The 20,452-nt window shown below is 43.9% G+C and overlaps 4 protein-coding genes across 4 annotated transcripts; all 4 read right to left on the reverse strand.

The window, feature by feature from the left end:
- Positions 1-14,338: 14,338 nt before the first annotated feature.
- Positions 14,339-16,402, reverse strand: LOC124404729. Its single transcript, XM_046879063.1, has one exon. It carries the CDS (start codon positions 16,400-16,402, stop codon positions 14,339-14,341), a length of 2,064 nt encoding a protein of 687 aa, XP_046735019.1.
- Positions 16,403-16,519: 117 nt separating this feature from the next.
- Positions 16,520-17,434, reverse strand: LOC124404731. Its single transcript, XM_046879064.1, has one exon. It carries the CDS (start codon positions 17,432-17,434, stop codon positions 16,520-16,522), a length of 915 nt encoding a protein of 304 aa, XP_046735020.1.
- Positions 17,435-17,450: 16 nt separating this feature from the next.
- On the reverse strand, positions 17,451-18,300 carry LOC124404732. The gene is made up of 2 exons (XM_046879065.1): positions 18,174-18,300; positions 17,451-18,127 (listed from the first exon to the last, which is right to left on the reverse strand). The coding sequence occupies exons 1-2, from the start codon at positions 18,298-18,300 to the stop codon at positions 17,451-17,453; spliced, it is 804 nt and encodes a 267-aa protein (XP_046735021.1).
- LOC124404733 lies at positions 18,297-19,520 on the reverse strand. Its single transcript, XM_046879066.1, has one exon. The coding sequence runs from the start codon at positions 19,518-19,520 to the stop codon at positions 18,297-18,299; it is 1,224 nt and encodes a 407-aa protein (XP_046735022.1).
- Between the last annotated feature and the right edge of the window lie 932 nt (positions 19,521-20,452).

The following is a 20,452-nucleotide window of genomic DNA, read 5'->3' on the forward strand; positions in this document are numbered from 1 at the left end:
TTTATTGAATAAACAATTGAGAAATTAATAAAACAATTTTTTTTTGTCAGAATATGATAGAGCACTGAAAATAATGATTTTTGAAGAAGAAATAATTCCTTAATATTAATTTTTAGTATTGAAAAAGAATTGTTAGTTAAAAAATATGTTTTCAAATTAGAGGGAATCTGTTATGAGAGACGATTTTTTTCCTAAAAATCACTGTTTTTATCGACGATCTAGTTATCAAAAACAAATTTCTGATAACGTTATAAACAATGCATTTCTATATAACAAAATTTTCAAACAATCGGAGTAAAAAAATTTTTAAATCATTTCAATATAATTTTCAGTGATTAGAAATTGAAACAATCGAAACATTGAAAAAAGAACATGGAAACATTTTTTACCGATGGTTGAAATGATTGATTAATTAATTTTTGAACGAATTACTTATTTAACCGATTCAACCAATAACCAGTTGAACGCTTAACTAATAACCGGTTAGCCGTTTAACCGGTTAAACCATTAGCTGATTAACCGGGTTGGCCGTCTTGGCCGGCCGGTTAAACGTCTTGGCTGGTTGACCGGTTAAACCATCAGCTAATTAACCAGGTTAACCGTCGTGGCCGGTTAAACCAGTTAAATCGTACAGCCCTACCTTTTACCTACTTCTGTTTAACTCTCTCTTCCTGTTCGCATGTTGAACGATTGACCACATATAGATTGAGATCTTACTTTAAAATTTTGTTCTCAACGATGCAAGCCTGGGAGCTACGCATAGCAAACTTCTTTTATCATGGGCTATTGCCCACTCCACTGTAAATTGTTTTTAAGTCTCTTTTTGTAATTTGTATTAAAAACAATTCATATTGTATGTGCTTCCGTTGCATCTTTATAAGGTACGTTATGTATAGGTTACATTACCACTGTTATCTTGGATCTTAATATTTTTATCTATTCCATCCTGTTCACATTTAATTTTTTTTTTTTTTTTACTTGTGACAGATGTTGTCAATAAATAATTTTTCGTTCTGAGGAGGGCCCTTACTCGGGCCGAAACGTCAACTTAATTGTTGCTTTTCAATTGACCTTCATATCCACGATCATATTATTCATCATCACTGAGGTCAAGAAACTATTCATCTTTATGATATTATATCGCCTGAATACGGATTCAGACTTATACCAATATCAATAGAGGGCGAGATTTCGATGCCAAAATGCTGTGTTTAAAACTTAAAGTCGATTCATACACGCGTTCGGGCGGAATCGTGTCTACAAGGCGCTCTGGCGTGGAGAAGAAGAAGAAGAAGAAGAAAAATAATTCTCATTTTCATCATCTTTGACAGCTAATATTGCGGAAACCACATGACAGATTTTGATCGGACTTTCACACTAAGGTTATATCGGCCGGGAGTACCAGCCGTGTGAGTCTCGTTTAAAAATATTTACGCGTTCCTGAGATACGACGATGTGCTTATACACGGGAAGATAGGGAAGTAGTTAGGCCGGGTAAATAATTCCCGGCTAGCTTTCGCCTTTAAAGTATATATGTATTGTAACACGGCGATTTGTACCGCGTTATATGACCTCCGGTATCCCCGTTATAGTGACAAGGCAGCAAGGAATACTGGCAGTCGATATGGGCATTTATGTAATTTTAAGTTCTATTACTAATTTCTTTCGATTTTGTTCCCTTTCTTCCCACCTATCCCGAGCTATCCTGAGCAATAAAGGCGGAGAGTGGAGGGAAAAAGAGCAGCTATCGACATTCCGACCCCGAGGGTACATCTACGAGGATGAAACCACCCTGGCAGGTGGCTCAACGCCTCGCAGTTAGTACCCGTGCCTCCCACGCACACGTTCCCGAGAGCTACGAGGCTGCCGCCAGAAACATCATCTACGGAGCCGAGAAATGCGAGCGAACCCGCTCGCATGAACGACATGCCCGCTCAGCTGTTCCGTCGCCCTGGTCCGATGAAATTAAAATCGGCCAGGTCCGTCGTGAGGGATGTTAATGGCCAGAACACGATGATTGCCAACAACCTCGGGAGCATCAGAGAGCCCTCTACCGGCTCAGTACCGCTGCAAGTACCGCGCACACATTCTGAAGGGGTTAGGCACGGCGAAAGCTGCGTGTGCTGCGAGGCCTGCCAGAAATCATGCCCAAGACGTGCTGCCAACTAACGTGCCGCCTAAGAAGTTCGGCAGGCAACGCCGCTGCAACAACGACGCTGCGCGGAAGAGTCCCCGAACGACTTACTTCTGCATCTCGACTTGTGCGAATCAGACGTGTTTTTGTACCTTGCTACCTTTGCCGTTAGCGTTCCTTTTTATCGTTCCTTTTTATCGTAGTAATTCCTTTTATCGTTACCGAACTTTTCTATTTTGTATTTTGTGTCGTTTGTGAGCCTGTGAACCCAGAACTCTAGTTAGTGTTACGTGGGAATAATTCCTGTTGCTACAAACGTAAGTGAGCTTTTGTTACCGCTCGAACCCCCGAGACGCAATTGCTTATCTTTTGTCTTGGTGACCGTTTGGGTCGTAACTTTCCGTATCTCGGGTTTTCATGTGGCTTATTAATTTATTTAATGACCATTCCAACGAGCCTAACTAATTATTATTAACGTCCCTGATTTTGTTCCCGAATTTTCTGTCAATTTTACCCCGCATGGCCCACTCTCCCCGCGTCCGCGTGGCGACGGCATCATCCTAGTTTTCTCGCGTTGCCGGGTAATTTAAATGCCATATCGTTCTGAAATATTGTTTCGGTTATCGTTCGTGATTAATTAAATATCGTATCTGATTTTATTGTCTTGTTACCGTAAGTTAAAAATTGTATCTCGTGTATTTGCGCAACAGTTGTGTAATATTGCGCAATAGCGTCGGTTGCGGCCATCTTTGTGGCGTCCTTGTTTGAATCGTCCCCGCGCTATCTCCCGCTATCGCGTGGCGCTGTGTTCGATATATCGAAATATCGCGGTGAATCAAAGCCGCGCTACGCCAGTGTGTTTTTCGAGAGCTGTCGAGTTATAAATCGGACGCTCCCTGAGTGGTTACGCCACCGTACCCTCTCCCCGTTGCGACGTGAGCCGCGTGACTGTACGCTCCCCTTTAACATAGACCCAGCGCGTGCGCAATAACTAGTTTATCTCGCATTGTTAGAATTCTCGTTACCGGTTATGATTTAGCGTTAAGATTGTTGGTTACATTTATTTTGTAATTGTACGAGTTCTAGTCTTGTGACAGCTGACGCTTGTATTCCGTTTTCGACTCCTCTGTATTATATCGAGTCATTCGTTAACAGCTGCCACGTTCCACAGTAGGAGAAAAGCCCAAAAACCTGGCCAAAACCTCAAATGACCTTTGACGGAAATGAAAATTGGCTTACAGGGGTTTTCAAGGTCGCTGATTACGAATCTGAAAGCCAAATTATCGTAAACAAAATGGCCGATCCAATATGGCTGACATGAATGTTAAAAAGTTGCCAGATGTCGACAAAAATTGGTGTTTACGGGTTTTCAAGGTCGCTGATTACGAATCCGCAAGCCAAATTATCGTAAAAAAAATGGCCGATCCAATATGGCCGACATGAACGTTAAAAAGTTACCAGATGTTGACAAAAATTGGTATATACGGGTGTAAGTCTGGACTAAGCCAGGCTAACGAACCGCCAGGTGGCACGCGGGCTCGATCAACCACGGTCGGATCGTGTGCTGCGAGTGAGGCGGTGAGAATGTTTCAGGGAGAGCTGCGCTGCCGTACAGCTCACACAATCGTGTACATGGCACATGCCATTGAATATAACTAATAAATTAAGTGTGGTACTTGTTGTTGATTCAGGTAATATGAGATAACATGTGAATACACAATCTTATGAGTGTCTTTTACTAACGTAAACACTATAACTATAATTTTGTTTAAATAAATTACAGTGTTAACTCGCATCAACCACCTCATTTATTCTAAACCTTGTGAGTTTTGAATACGAACCTACACGGGTTTTCAAGGTCGCTGATTACCAATCCGATATCTATTGTTTATAACTTGCAACAAAGAGCTTACAGCAAATTGTTATAAACAAAATGGCCGAGTATCCTGCTAAATAGATAAATTAATATATTGAAAAAAATCATCATAATAAAATAAACGTGAACAGTGTATTCTACGCAATTATTATTTTTATTTCCAAAATACATACGGAACGTTTCAAAAATAGAAAATTTTATTCTTAATCAAAATCGTAATCGGAGTCGGAGTCGGAGTCAGAATCATTATCCGAGTTTGTATCTATTAAATACTTCTTTCCTTGTCAGCACCAATTCTTTGTAACCGGATCCTGTAATAAAGACATAAAATTGTAGAAAATTGGTGTTAAAGGAAAAGATAAAATTTTCAATTAATACAAAAACTTGAACAATGTACATTATTTTACCAAATAAATAACCGCAATAATTGAAATAATTTAAAAAAAATTAGACAGAAAATATTGACATGGATTTGGTTAAAAGAAAGCTTTGCTTACTATATAATATATGTATATTCAAATATTTTATTTGAATGTTATAACATTTCATTCATATTTAAGAAATTTTTATGTGGTTGATTTTAATATGTATATATATATATATGCATACGTATATATCACAATTAAATCACAGAAAATTTATATATATATATATATATATATATATATACACTGTGACGCTAAATTCTGTTACCCTCTGACGAGGACTTACCGTTAACACTTTGGCGCGATTCTCCAATTATTCGATACGATATTTAAGATACGAAAAGATACTCGTTGGGCGCCAGACGCTTCAGCGTCAAATTTTTAGAGGAAAGGAAAAGATACGATACGATAATAATAATTAGAGAACCCGTTGTATGGCTGGCTAGGCTCAGGTACTCACACGAACTGGTAGAGTGGCGGTATCCAAAGGCAGTTACAACAGTTACGGAAATAAGGAAAATAAAGAGACCAAGAAATAAGCTCGAATCAAGTAAATTAACAAGCCAATCAGTCGTATATTATTGATCAGTTCATAAGCGGTAGGTTAGTCAATTTGTTACAGAAAGTTAACAAAAGATATTTAGTCAACGAGAGTGATTTACAAGATCTTCGGTTAAAGAAGCTAAGCGATAATTCGCACAAAATAATAGTTGGCAAAAGAAATTAATCGTAGGTCGAGAGAAGCGATATAATGCAAAAAGTCTACTCAAACTAGACGTCACTGGGCGACGTGATCTTACCCAAATTTCAGAAGCGGCACTACGAGAATTGTTACATTAAAGCAAGAGTGAAACTTTAGCGAAAATCGGTAGTTGACGGAATTGACGGTAGCTTAGAACTATAGTGACAAGAAAATACTATTTAAATTACGACAAATGGTAATTAGCGAGAAAGATTGACAATGATATACGATTCACAAATATCGGAAGCTTATTCGGAAGAATTATTCACAGCAAGCGGTTTGATAATTACAACAGTCAAAATTACGATATTAAATTAACAAGGAAATCCGAAATTACGATAACGAGAGAAAATACAAAAGTTATACGAGATTGAGAGGTTTAGAGAAGGGATTGCAGAGTAAAAATAATACACTAAATACACCTGGTTACAACAAGCAACTTAAGATAACACAGAAGTACGATATTCGGGAAACAAGAAAATATTACAAGGTAATAAGAAATGTAAATCAATATAAGCGATAGAAAACAAAGGTGCGGTAGTATTTAGCGGCTCAATCTACGCTCAGCTGTACTCCAAGTAGCTCAATATACGATATGAAATTTCATGCACAAAGCAAATAATATAAAACAAGCGATACGATACAAAGCGATAGGCAATACTAGTAAGAAAAGTAAAGATAGCGATAGCGATAGACAGTAGAAATTACACAAGCGTTTCTAGCATAAAATTACGAGAAGCAAAGAAAATTAGAGATACAAAAGATAAGCATCAAGCAAAGAAAATTCAGAAATACAAAAGATATTCGGTAGTTACGAGGTCGCTCACGATAGTTTTCGGAAATTAATTACGAAACGAAATCATGCAGTCGCACGGCGGCTTACAGCACCTCAATGTCCGTGGACCATGATTCACAAAGATACTGGCATCATTCGATGCAACCAAAACGATAATTAAGATACGATAAGAGAAACAGAGATTAGAGCAACTTCGTAACAGTACGATATAAAGGCAAAAGCCTTACCTTAGTCGGTGACGAGATTAGGCACTGATTTTAAATTAAATTAAACTTAAAGAGAGCGAAGAAGGAAGGAAGTGAAGTTAACGGAAGGAATTGAAGCTAAAGGAAGGAGTGAAGCTAAAAGATCAAAACGGTAGTGGGTGCGAAAAAGGTAACGATAGCGATAGCGGTAGAGGAATAAGCGATAGTGGTAGAATATAAGAGGAAGGTTGAGGATTTCTAACTAAACGAGAGCGAGGTGGTAGCGAAGCTGTCTCCTGGCGGGTTGAGCGTAGAATAGGCAGAGTTCGGAGTCCGGATCAGCGATCTCGCCGGTGTCGTCAGGTGATTCTTCTTCCCCTTCGGTGGTCATTCAATCCCCACCATAATTGGGTCATCCCTCTAGCGAATATCGGCTACGCGTTATCGACGATTACCGCTAGATGAGCGTAGTTGACATCACACGTACTTTTCTTCGGCTGCTGCGTCGTACTGTCCAGGTTGCCTGTCATTGGGGGTTCCCTCCACGAAGGCGGGTACGTAGGCTACCTCCGGAAGGTTACCGGATGGAGTGCAACTCCACATTGTTTGCCTCCACCGGCTTCGTCGTCTAGGCAGTGGCCAACTGCCCACGATATATCACGAAGACCATGCAGTCACACGGCGGCTTACAGCACCTCATCGTCCGTGGACCATGACTCACAATGATTGTAGCCCTTATTGACAGGGAGGCTGCGTCGATCCTCAGGACGAGGGCTTTATCAACTTTGGACGTAGTGTTTTAGGCTCGGTCCGGCTCCTGGCCGGTAAGTCGGTGAACGACAGGCTGCGGTCTGCCCTTGATGTCGAACTTACGGCATCCGAAAAAGTAGGCATTCAAAGTTGTACGGGAGATTCATGATTACGAAACGGTAGTTGAATTCGTCGGTAGCTGGAACTGTAGTTTTCGGTAGTTGTCGATCCCTCGGTGAATCAAAGAAACGTGTTGATCCCTCGATGATCGTGGTCGCGGTACCTGTTTAGCTTGCGCCGAAGCGCGGGATTACAAAATTTGTACAGAAAATATTAGTAACTAGTATTTTTCGCCTATATCGTATCGAGCTTGCCTGGAGTACCCCGCCAGGGACGCGTTTTCGGTAGTTTCCTTTAGATTTTTAGCCTTGTAACGAGCCATTCTGAAATGCCACGTTACAACACATACATATATATTAAAATAATTTATTTCAAGCGTATAACAGCCGTCTTGTCCGTTATGATGCTACTTCACCCATTCTCAGGTAGAGGCGCAGAGGCTGCTCAATAGTGCCGCGTGCACGCTCGGCTACCGCACGATGCGAAAAAAATCATAACGGACAAGACGCACGTTTTCCGCAGGTAACTCTTGTAAATTTCGAAAGCTTATACATTAAACTAAAGGCCGAGACTAGGAGCTTTGCAAAATGTGACAAAATATATAACTTTTCGGACCGTTGAAAATATAAGTTTTCAAAATTATTCAATTTTATTTATGCCGAAGGCTATACTACATTTCAATCATTTATACATAAACTTTAGATTCAACCGATGTAAAAACATGTTCTACATACCTCCAGAAGTCATATCCATGTTGCAGAATTGAAATTAAACCCGTCACTTTAAAGTTATGGGTTTTTGAAGTCAGCGTTATTTTCGTCTGTTCAGCGCGTGACACGTACACTCTTCACGAACACTAGCTGCCAACTGACGCTGCGGCGCAGGTATACACTTAAAGGGCTTCCCCTTCCACAATAGAATTCAGTTACTAGTCCTCTACCTGAATGACTACTCAACTGACCCTATTTCGAAAATTTATTTTTTGGGGTTTTGGCCAGGTTTTTGGGCTTTTCTCCTACTGTGGTTCCGTTTATTCCGGACCTTCTTTTGTTAAGCTTTCTTGTATCTCATTTAACAAAGATTGTTTTTCGATTTTAGTTAGCGTTATTGTTCTCGCGTTGTATCGAGTTTAGGTTTATTTGTATTTCGCTTATAGAAGATTGTTTATCGCGATTTATCTTACTGTCTTTATTTTGTAACGACTTTGTTCCCGTCCGTGTAATGCGATCAAAGAAGATTGTTTTATTTTAGTCATGTTATTATTTCCGTTTCTTGTATCGAGTCTGCTGAATTAACCTTTGTTTGTTGCAATCTTTCACCAAAGACTGTGTACGATTTAAGTAGAATTTTGAGACCTACTTCCGTCCCTACTAATAAACTAACATTTCATTACCTTAATTTTGGGCAATTTTTATAGTAGAAAAGTGTGTTGCCCGTTCACTATCCGGCCACTCCCCTCCGCCAAATACTGAGCTACCGAGTTCCCTTTTTCCTTTTACCTTCTTTCTCTTTCAGGTTATCGTGGTACATCGTACCTGGCGCCCAGCAAAATTCCTTTTTGGTTATTTCGAAGAATTAATACTTTTCAGCCGGATTACCCGATTTCAACAATTTCTTTAATTTTATAGCGTATCGAAAGCCTCATTTGTCCTCATCCTTGCTGCTGACACGATCCCCAGTAGGCGAGCATCGATTGACGGGTCGCAGTATATATATATATAACTTGGCGGCGATTCGCTGCCGCGAATCTAGACCAAATATATTTCAGTTGAACATATAGTTCAAAACGTTGTTTATACAAGTTTCCTATCCAACGCCATACACGATTTATCTTAATGTGAATCACATTCTGTATCACATTCACATGTAAAGGTATGTGGATTGACTGATCACTCAGAAAATGGACAGGTGTGATTTCTGATGACAAATAAGACAGAAAAAGATACACAAATACAGGCGGTGGATACTATAGAATTCATCTTATGCATTCGTAGCCAAACGTGATTCGCATCGATCCTTATGTCATCCATACAGAGTTCCTGGACCACGCTAGCACGATCGATTGAATTCCAAATGGCCGGTTAGTACTATTTTCTTACGCATTTCTTGAGAAAATTTCGATTATGTTCGAATTAAGAACGATGCTTGGTTAGAAGGAATTTCATGTAACTATTAGTAAGAAAATTACAGCTTGGGGGCTAAGAGGACCACGCAATGGAATGAAAGCGCTGGGTGTGCAACTAGGGTTAGAAATCACCGAGACATCCGTCTCACCTTACTATTTCATTTTGTTCCACCTTTCCTTACTCTACAGTTGTTTCATAAAAATATATATACATACTTCTTGAAGTAGCTTCATTTCCTCGTTGCTGCTGTTCTCTTGTTTTTGTAGTTGCCCATACTTTTGCACTAAAAAACTCGCTTACGATCGGTCAGGCACAGGCACAGACAAACACGACAAATCACAATGTGTACGCAAGTTTTAGAGAAAAGTGGCGGGTGGCCGGCTATGATCATCTCGCATGACAAAATTCGGCAGAAAAGAGACAAAGCTTAACGCTAGTCCAGGCAGTGAGAGAAGGACACAAGGCTGCTTAACAGCCAGTGAATAGGAGCGCTGCCGTCTACTAAAATCGGAACTTAGCCTTCCGTCATGTTGAATAGTCGAATCAAATTAATGTATTTTTACTTATTTTACAAATTATTTTACATTTTACCGCATTTTTTTCGTTTCACAATTGGACTGAAACTGGAGGCAATGCAACGGATCGAAAATGAAAACAATTATCATCTGATCTTTACTATACCAATATGTTGTCTTGAATGTTACTGATCGGAGCGCGCGAAATTTAACTCGATTGATTCTGAGTGGCCAACAGCTGGCCAGCAGACCAAACAGACGCGCGCTAGCGGAACGAAGCTGCGGGATGGCTGACCTGTAGAAACGGGAAAGGACCGTTTCTACAAGTTTGTTTCTACAAGTGCCAATACCGAGAAGTTCGTTTCTACAGGTGGCGATCCTACAAGTTCGTTTCTACCGGTGAGTTCGTTTCTACAAGTTGCAATCTTACAAGTTCGACCGAGAGGTTCGTTTCTACAAGTTGCGATCCTACAAGTACGACCGGGCGGTTCGTTTCTACAAGCTGCGACCGAGCGGTTCGTTTCTACAAGCTGCGACCGGGCGGTTCGTTTCTACAAGTTGCGACCGAGCGGTTCGTTTCTACAAGCTGCGACCGAGCGGTTCGTTTCTACAAGTTCGACCGGGCGGTTCGTTTCTACAAGCTGCGACCGAGCGGTTTGTTTCTACAAGTTGCGACCGAGCGGTTCGTTTCTACAAGTTGCGACCGGGCGGTTCGTTTCTACAAGTTCTAGTCCTTAGATACTTAATAACAGTCGTAGTGTACATCGGAGTGGTCCTCATTCAGGGCTCGGACGGAATTTTCATCATTCCCCCCACCCCCCCAAATCGGTTGCAACTAATTCACAAAACAATATCCCAATTTTGTGAATTTTTATCTCCAACTCTAACTCGTGCCTGTAGGAGAATGGCTTTCGCCGTTTAACACACACGAGTTTGAAGTAGTTTATCAAAAGGGTAATGAGTTTCAGAAATATCTCCAACAGTGATAATTTAGTTGGTATTGATGCTACTATCTGAGAAAAATTCGCATCAATTCACCAGGCAGTCTTTACGAATTTGACGTATAACCCAACCTTAAAATATCATATTCAATTCAATAATACTTGGAACAAAAGTTAGTGAAAGTTTCCAAAGTGATTACCTACCAACGTAATCATGACGGCTTAAAACGACAATGTGAACATGATAGATGAAAAGGTGAAACGTGATGTTTGGTACTTATTATTAACTGTCACGAATGATCCAAGCATGAGGATTCAAGAATCTTTTCTCTGGTGAAATGCTTTTGTTAGATTATTTTAAACATGATTTCTCGCAGGGTTTATTATGTTTGTATTCATTTATTTTGTATGTATTAACTATGCAGGTACACGAGGTATATATTTTATATAATATACTGTAACGGGCTTTTTACTTCGCCCGGGGGAAAGCGGGGTCGGCACAGAGGCTCGTTTACAAAAATGGCGTTGACCAACACGGCAATAGAAAGATGAAAAAAATAAAGATTGACGGCACTGCAGAACAGGTGTTGGGCGCCAGGCTCAAGAGAGCCGTAAGAGAATACACTCTTACCAGATTCGAAATTTACCGTCCAATAGTATTCGTTCGCCGACTCGAACGGCGAACCTAACTCACACCACCAAATCTCAAAGCGAAACTATAACAGGGGCAAGCACACACAAAAACAGCCGACTAGCTAGCGGTGAGGGGAACGTGGGCGCGAAGGTGAAATAGTATAGATAATAATCAAATGATTATAGATGTAATTACCAGCGTTTATTAACAAACAGTGCCGTTACGGAAAGGCAGAAGGCAACAGGCAATAAAATAGTTATTTACACGGCAAGCGGTCTTATCGGTGGCGGTACGCTTCGATATAATTCAAAAATAAATAAAAATAGAACAAAATAGCATAAAATATAACACAGCAACAAAGTTCAACAAGTCAATAGAACACGGCAAAACCAAGCAGTATAAGCTAGAAGCGACGAGCGGCAAGCGACCAAGATAAGCGAGTAATAAGCGGCATAAAATCAGTAACAATTCAATAACTCATGCGACTACGGACTCGTGGTGAAGCAAGTTCGTTAACAATTTCAAAACTCAAACCAAGGCAGAACAATTCTAAAAACAAGCTTGCTAACAATCTAACGGCTTCACAAACACGAGATAATCCTCCTTCACTTTTTCTATATTATCGGCACGGTCGCCTGTCGCTGCTTGACGGTGGTAGTTACGCTCGGCAACGACGGCACGGGCGCACACACTCACTCAAAGATTCTCTCTCTCTCTCACACTCACGTACTCGGTACGCGGCCCGGAAGCGGCACGGTACATGATCTATTACAAAGTATATGCTACAATAAAGCGGCAAAAGATTACCGAATGAACAACCAGAGCATGTAATATTAATTATAAAATAAGAATAGCAATCAAGATCAACAATTTAATCAACTAGAAAAGCTTAGCTACCACGAGGCTCGCGGGCTTTCACACAAAATGGCCGACCGAAGCCGGCCGGCAACCTGCTGCAAAAGGAAAAATGGCCTGAGGCCGTTGAGAATCTATAGCCAGCAAGACTCGGGGTAACGGCAGCCTACCTTTTGCGACGAGGAGCTTCGGTCATACAAATCGGCGGTCACTCTTTTATTCGACGGACGATGTAACGGTGAACAATCGGCGCACGAAACAAAAATCTTAGCAGGGATACTCTACGATGCTATGCTATTGACACTATTCGTCACGTAGTACAAGGGAGAGTGAGGTGGCCGCCGGCCCTCGGCGATCGCGATCCCGCGGTGGCGCTACGGGAGGGGATGATAGGTAGATTGGCGAGAGACCGGCGGGAGCCTAGGCAGCCGGTCTGTTCGCCGCGCTGTGCTGCGGGTTGCGAGGGTGGTCTGGCGAAGGCGGAAATGTCCTGTCGGCATCGGCGAGCCCAGGGGGAGACTGAGTCCGGTTATTTGTGGGTGCCGGGTGGCAAGGCCGGTCTTGTCGGAGGCTCAGGTGGAGGCAACTCGACCCCTGGGCGGCAGCGGCAGCATGTCCTTGGCGGCATCGAGGTCCGAGCAAGCAACAGCGCGACTACTGGGTCCGGGGCTTCGAACTCCGCGCCGGTCGTCCGGTGGTCCCTCCGCGTTTCCCGCGACGGCAGCGCAGGGTGGTCGTTGGATGGCGTCGGCATTGGCGGCGGCAGTGGCGGCGGCAGTGGCGGTCACCTCAGAGAATGGGTTGTGGGAGTAACAAAAAGCATCAGCAACAATACATGAATCTTAAAGCTAACTCTGGTTGTTCATTGGCGGCACGGCAGGACTCTCCCTTGCTCTTTCAGAGCGCTTGACGCGGCCGCCTGGGAGTGGAGGTGCGGGTCGGTGACGGGGGGTAGACCCGCCACGTCACAATACATATGTGATATCATCAGCAAGAAACAGGTAAGTAAAACGGTCGCTAGTTAAAATTTCTTTTCATATACATCTAAACAGTCATCAATCCTCTTGACTACAGGAGTGTAAATAATTCTTGTTAGCCAACTATACAATTATATATTTATATACATCATACCTGGTACTTATTTATTCAGTTTATTTATACAAACCCGAACATTTTAAATCGGTAAAATCCTACAGAGGTGAATGCGGTTATCTGTTGGTACAACTGGTAAATCTGATCAGTCAACGTTTTCTAATATTCAAGAAATTTTCTGATAGACTTCACATTCCATTCTGATTTTTATAATCAGTAACATGACCATAGACTGAATTTAATGTTCAAAAATGATTAAAACTCACTATAGAAATTTTTTTTTATCAATTTTTCATAGAATGTATTTCTATATTTTATATTGAATTCTTTCTATATTTTATATTGAATTCTTGTAACCCAATTCTTCGGTTTATACTTGCGAGTGTTGCTATTATTTCAAGTCTTAAATTACTTAGACTGCCTTAGACAGACAATCATCAATACTGAGGACTTTTATACAGCTATTCTTACACCTGACAGTTTACTCTTGTCTCTTGTTATACTCTCAGAATTTGTGAAATGCTATTCCGTATATTTGGAATTCATTGATACCAGATAATTCACAAATGTAGAAGCTACAGCAAGTTATGTCCTATATAGGTGACATTGTTACCTCTACATAAAGGCTCGTATAACGTATGACATCGAACTTAAAAACCAAATTACAAAAATACATACGTCTCATAATGTTTAGGAATGAGAGAAATAATTATACAAGATGATAAGGACGTCGAACATTTGCTATAACTCCACTATTTATTCAAAATTACAGTTTGATAAGAATATGTGTATGTAGGTATGTATGTGTGAGAGTCTAAGAGTGTGTAAGAAAGTGAGAGAAAATGTATGTATTTCACTTAGAGTCTTTACGATTATATTAATCACTGAGTTGACGTTAGATTATATTAATCAGGTGAGAAGACTTCTTGATTATACTCATCAATTGAGCGGCCTTCTTACATGAGTAAATACAAGAGAAACAAGTTTTCACTGAGCACCTTGAAACACGTGTTGAGCGCGAGACTAATGAGAGTGTAAAGGCTGCCGGAGAAGCCGGTGTAAAGGCGCGTCCTCGGCGACCGTGGGAGAGCGGGCTAGTCCACATCGAGCGACAGCCGTCTGGGGCTGCCTTTGAGAACACTTATTCTCAAACATTTCCGCCCGCCATCGGCACCGGTGTTGATGAGTTTCCTGGAGACGTCACTGGGAGAAGCGCAAGCTTGGCAATTGGTCGGGTGAGCGTAGATGTGGCTCTCTTCAGAGATACCACCCTGGTGAGTCCATCCTTTCCTGGCAGCAGCTTGAGTACCCTGGCCATAGGCCACTTTCCTGGTGGTAAACGTTCATCAGTGAGTAGTACTAGTGAGCCCACCTGAATATTGTTGTGTGGGTGATGCCACTTGGAGACGGCTTGCAATCGCTGCAGGTATTGAGTCGACCACATGTGCCAGAACTGTTGCATCCCTTGTTGGATAAATTGCCATCGAGACAATCTATTTGTAGGAAGTTCCAGAAGAGATGGCTCAGGAACGGCATTTAGCGCAGTGCCAATGAGGAAGTGTCCCGGTGTGAGTGCTGAAGTGTCATCTGGGTCATCGCTGAGTGGCTCGAGTGGTCTGGAATTGAGAATTGCTTCAATTTGAGTGAGAAGAGTAGTGATTTCCTCGAACGTGAGTGTTACGTCTCCAATTGTTCGCCTCATGTGAAATTTCAGAGACTTCACCACTGCTTCCCATTTTCCACCCATATGAGGAGCTGCGGAGGGGTTGAAATGCCACTGAGTCCTGTCTTGAGCCAGTACCGTTGAGATTTTGTGATGACCTGCTGAGCTTGCGCCGAAGCACTGTTTGAGTTGTGCGTCAGCACCCAGGAAGTTGGTTCCGCAGTCCGAGTAGAGGGCTGATGGAATTCCTCGTCTGGAGGTGAAACGTCTGTAGGTTGCGATGAAACCTTCGGTTGAGTAATCTGAAACCACTTTCAGGTGAGTGGCCGATGTCGTGAGGCAGACGAAGACGCAGATCCAACCCTTGTAGGTTTTTGAGCCTCGACCCTTCCACGTCTTGAGAGTGAGTGGGCCAGCATAATCGATTCCAGTGTGAGAGAAAGGGCGTGACGGTGTGACTCGCGCCAGACGTAGTTGGCCCATCAGTTGATGTGCACGGATCCCCCTTTGGCGAGCACACACCACGCACCTGAGAATGTGAGACTTTACTGGAGCTCTGCCGCCGATTATCCAATAGAGTCGTCTGATGAATGCTAGCGTTGACTGAGTGTCTCCATGCTTCGTCTGTTGATGAGCGTCTGCGATGATCAGTTCGGAGAATCTTGATGAGCGAGGAAGAATTGCAGGATGTTTTACATCGTATGAGAGTTCAGCATTGTCTAGCCGTCCACCCACTCTGAGCACACCATCGCTGTCTATGAATGGAGTGAGCTTGCAGAGAGGATTGGATGGAGACAGCTGCCCTTGTCGTCTGAGTAGGGCGAGCTCCTCTGGGAAGTAGACTGCTTGAGTGGCCTTGACCCAGAACAGTCTTGAGTTTTCTACTTCTTCTGAGGTGATGAGTGCGGCTGGTGAAGAGTTGAGGTTTCCTGAGAGCTTCTTGGTGAAATTGAGGCATAGAGCAGTAATTCTCAAGAGCTTGGTGAGCGATGAGAATCGGTGAATGAGATCCCATTGATACTCCTTGACTGAGTGAGATGCATGTAGTGAGACCCCGGCCCTGGCTTCTTGTGCGCACAAATCGTCGAGGGCGGTCTCTGGTTCAGAGGGCCAAGAGTCCTCTGGTTGAGTCATCCATAGTGGTCCCGACCACCAGAGAGGATGGTGTTCGAGCTGATCTGTGGTTATTCCACGTGATGCACAGTCAGCTGGATTTGAGGTGCCTGCGATGTGCCTCCATTGAGTTCCCTCGGTGAGTTCTTGAATCTTGGTCACTCGGTTTCTGACGTAGTCTTTCCACCTTGAGGGATGAGCTTTGATCCATGAGAGTGTCACTTGAGAGTCCGTCCACAAATGAGTTTTGGTAATGTTCATGTTCAGAGTAGCGCAAACATGATGAATTAACGTGGAGAGTAGCAGCGCTGCCGTGAGTTCTAACCTCGGGATGGTTAGATGCTTGAGAGGTGAGACCTTCGTCTTTGAGCAAATGAGCGAGACGTTGGCGCCAGTGGACGGAGAGTGGACGACTAAGTACACAACAGCTGCCATTGCGAATTGTGACACATCAGAGAATCCGTGTAGTTCAACCGTTGAGTCGGACAATGTGTTGAACCAGCGTGGGATTGAGAGTCTGGCCAGACTGGTGAGATCTTGTCTAATGCTGCGCTATCGTGAGATCAGCTGTTCTGGAAGTGAATCGTCCCAATTGAGTTTTTGCAACCAGAGTTCTTGTAGAAACATTTTCGCTCTGATTACAACTGGGGCTGCGAAGCCCAGCGGATCAAAGAGTTGTGCTACTTCTGAGAGGATGAGGCGTTTTGACAATCTGTTTGAGTGCGATGTGGAGATGGTCGAAAAGTCTAGAGTGTCTTGCTGAGGTGACCACCGTATTCCGAGAATCTTGGTGGTGCAGTCGTCGAAAGAGATCGTGGATGAGTTGTTTCGCTCCGATGAGACGGCTTCAAGAAGCCTTGGTGATGTCGAATGCCATTTTGCCAACGGGAATCCGCCCGCATGGCACAGTTGAGTGAGTTGATTGGCAGTTTGAATGAGATTTTCTACTGAGTCGGATCCTCCAAAGATGTCGTCGACGTATCGGCCATGAGTGATTGACTCGACAGCAAGAGGGTACTTACTGCCTTCATCCTGAGCCAGTTGAATGAGTGTTCTTACCGCTAAGAACGGAGCTGCCTTTGTGCCATACGTGACCGTGGTGAGTTGATAGTGAGCTTCCAATCCTTGCACATCCATCCAGAGAATCCGTTGGAGAATCCAGTCAGCAGGATGTATCTTGATTTGACGGTACATCTTGGTGATGTCCGTCGCGAAGAGATATTTGTATCGTCGAATCCAGATGAGTAGGTCGAATATGTTGAGCATCAGGTTTGGACCGGTGTGCATGAGATCATTCAGGGAACACCCGGTAGAGCTGGAGCTGGAGCCGTTGAAAACTACTCTGAGCTTCGTTGAGGAACTCTCTGGCTTGAGAACACCATGATAAGGCAGGTAATAATGAGGTTGGCTCGTGAGAGAGTTATCATTGAGTTTGATCATGTGCTGAGATTGTTCGTACTCACGCATGAACTGAGTGTAGAGTTCACCATACTGAGTGTCCCTGGCATTGATGAGCGGTTCTGTATGAGTCTCCCAGCACCGGTGGTGATGATTTGAGTGGCAGCTTGACGATGTATCGTCCGCTTCCATCCCTTGAGTGAGAAGATGCGAAGTGTTCTTCGCACTCCTGCTCTTCAGGTGACAGGTGAGAGTCAGTTGAGGTGGGAGTTTCTTCCTGGATCCAAAACCTCGTCAGCAGATCTTGCAAGGGTGAATCTGAAAGTCGTGAAATGCCATGATGAGTTGTTCTGACTGCCGTCATGGGTGAGTCACCTGGACCGATCACGAGCCATCCGAAGATTGATAGCTGAGCTATGGGAGCGGAGCTTGAGTATCTGATAATGTTCGGTTTTATGAGCTGCCCATAAGCATCAGCTCCGATAATGACATCTACAGGCCTTGGAATGAGAAAGTCAGGATCGGCGAGATTCAATCCCTTGAGATGGGGCCATTCCGGTTGGTGAGTCAGCTGGCCGGTAGGCAGGATGGTTGTTACCGTTGAAAGAACGTGAGCTTGGATAGTGATAGATATTGATCTGTACCTTGACGTCAGGGTAAGGGAGACGACACCTTTTGTCTGAGCGGTCTTCTTTCCTCCCACTCCCCAGATATCCAATTTCGCATACCTCCTTTTGAGATTCAGCTGCCTGGCGAGACCTTCTGAGATGAATGAGATTTCTGAACCAGGATCGACCAGTAGTCGTACCTCGTGCGATGAGGTAGATGAGAAGATTGTTGCTGTGGCAGTTGCCAGCAAGATGGGCGTGCTGGCTCCGATGAGTGCTCTGGTCGGTGCGTGGTCTGTTGAGTTGGCTGGGGTGACCTCGCTTCATGCCGAGTGCGAGGCTGCAGAGGTTGACGGCGTTTCTTGAGTGGTCCGAGCTGTAGCAGGAGAGGTGAAGACGGATGAGAGGTCAGCACCGTGCAGCATCGTATGGTGAGATCCGTTGCAAGTTTTGCAGAGCCTCTTGCTGTTGCATTTTCTCATGTTGTGCCTCCCTAAACAATTGCAGCACAGGCTTCTCTCCTTGATGAGCTGAACTCGATGTTCCATTGAGAGGCCTCGGAAGCGTGGACAGACCACTATGAAATGGTCCTGCTTGCAGCTGTCGCAAGGATAGCCTGATGAGAGCGACGAGGCAGGAGCTGACTGCGTGGACCCTTGAGCTGTCTGCGGAGTCTTTGATGAGCTCGCTTGAGTCCTCGATGAGCTTTCGTGATGGCCAGCACTGCGTTTTGGCACAGCACCCTTCGCCTGCGAGACCTGAGCCTTCGTTGAGTCGTCTTCCATGCTGTCCAAGGTACGAGCACGAGCAATGAGGAAGTTCGTGAGCTGACCGAGGGTGGGAAATTCAGTAGACGAGACTAAGGAAGTTTCCCACTTCTCACGAGTGTCTGAGTCGAGCAGATTTGAGACGATCGTGACCATGAGACAATCATTATTGGTCTCATTTGTGAGAGTCGCGAGAGCCTGAGTGGTCTGGTTGATGATATTGACCATCTTGGTCAATGAGCTGGCTTGCCTCTTCTGCATCGGCTTGAGCGCCAAGACTCTCTCGAGATGAGATTTCACAATAAGCCTCTTGTTCTCGTATCTCGCGATGAGCAGGAGCCAGGCTGAGTTGAAAGAGCCGTCTGAGGGAGCGAGGTTGGAGATGAGATCCGCGGCATCGCCTTCCACTGCCGATTTCAAGTACTGGAACTTTTCCAGCTCGCTGAGATCCTTGCTGGACCCAATGACCGAAGTGAACATGGCCTTGAAGTCCGGCCACAGGCGGCACTCACCGGAGAACTTCGGCACCGTGAGCTCTGGTAAACGTGAGCGGACTCTTGAGGTGGCTTCAGTCGAGACGGCAGGTTGAGCGGGCTGAGTGAGTTTGTCTTGGAGACGCCCGAGATGTCGCTTTACCTTGAGTACCAACTTGGACTCGACAAGGTTGGTCTTGCGGGTAAAGTATGCGTGGTCAGGATGAGCGGGAGGCCAGTGCGAAACCAACCAGGCATGTTCGCTGCGAAAGGCCTGGTGAGATTCTTCCAGCTGTTCGAGCATCATGGTGACTTCGCCCAGCGTGAGATCTTCCGTGAGTTAAGTGAGCATATCCTCCATTGACTCAATCAATTCATTTTGCGAATTGACGCGCAAAAATAACTCGCTACTAAGCGCGGACGGTGAGCTGCTACGGGTGAGTCGGCCTGCATCATGAGAGGCATCAGCTGTGAGTAGGTCAGCAGTAGGCGGATTTACCGGCAGAGGCACCGTCGGTAATGTCGGCAGCGAATCTGTCGACCCTCTGGTCGATGACTCGTCGTCCCGCATTGTGGAAGGCATTGTTATTGTTCGAATGGGAACACTGGCACAACACGATGAAAGTCAAAGAGTCAGAAAGTCAGAGAGAGGTTACGAACACACGAGACGGCACTGAATCGACACGACGCGAGATCGAGCGAAACGGCACTAATCCGCGCACCACACGAGAGAGAATGAGACGACACTGAGTTTATACACCACGAGAATGAGTGAGATAGCAAATGTTCGATCCGGCTCGAAGGACCAAATGTTTAGGAATGAGAGAAATAATTATACAAGATGATAAGGACGTCGAACATTTGCTATGACTCCACTATTTATTCAAAATTACAGTTTAATAAGAATGTGTGTATGTAGGTATGTATGTGTGAGAGTCTGAGAGTGTGTAAGAAAGTGAGAGAAAATGTATGTTGCAACGTGATTATTATAGTTAAAAAGAAAAATAGAGATAATTCTTGAGGGAGGGATAATCACGCTACCCTACGGCGCAGGTATTGATCTGATCACGGAATAAACGATAATTAGAAAAAGAGATAAATGTTGGGCGCCAGACGCAGTAGCGTCAGAGATACGATAATTAGAGAATACGATATGACGAAATAGATCAGGTTCTACGACGGTTTTGCACAGCTCACTCAGCAGGTAAACATAATGGTAGAGGGGATGGGTCGTATCCA

This window comes from Diprion similis, chromosome 3, assembly GCF_021155765.1.
Source record: "Diprion similis isolate iyDipSimi1 chromosome 3, iyDipSimi1.1, whole genome shotgun sequence".
Classification (NCBI taxonomy): domain Eukaryota; kingdom Metazoa; phylum Arthropoda; class Insecta; order Hymenoptera; family Diprionidae; genus Diprion; species Diprion similis.

Bases quoted from the DNA above. Each gene is read 5' to 3' on its own strand.
- LOC124404733 (XM_046879066.1), bottom strand. From the start codon at position 19,520: ATGATGCTCGAACAGCTGGAAGAATCTCACCAGGCCTTTCGCAGCGAA.
- LOC124404729 (XM_046879063.1), bottom strand. From the start codon at position 16,402: ATGGCAGCTGTTGTGTACTTAGTCGTCCACTCTCCGTCCACTGGCGCC.
- LOC124404731 (XM_046879064.1), bottom strand. From the start codon at position 17,434: ATGCGTGAGTACGAACAATCTCAGCACATGATCAAACTCAATGATAAC.
- LOC124404732 (XM_046879065.1), bottom strand. From the start codon at position 18,300: ATGAAGCGAGGTCACCCCAGCCAACTCAACAGACCACGCACCGACCAG. The intron at 18,128-18,173 runs GTACGACTACTG...CATTCATCTCAG, and splicing joins CATCTACCTCATCGCACGAG to AAGGTCTCGCCAGGCAGCTG.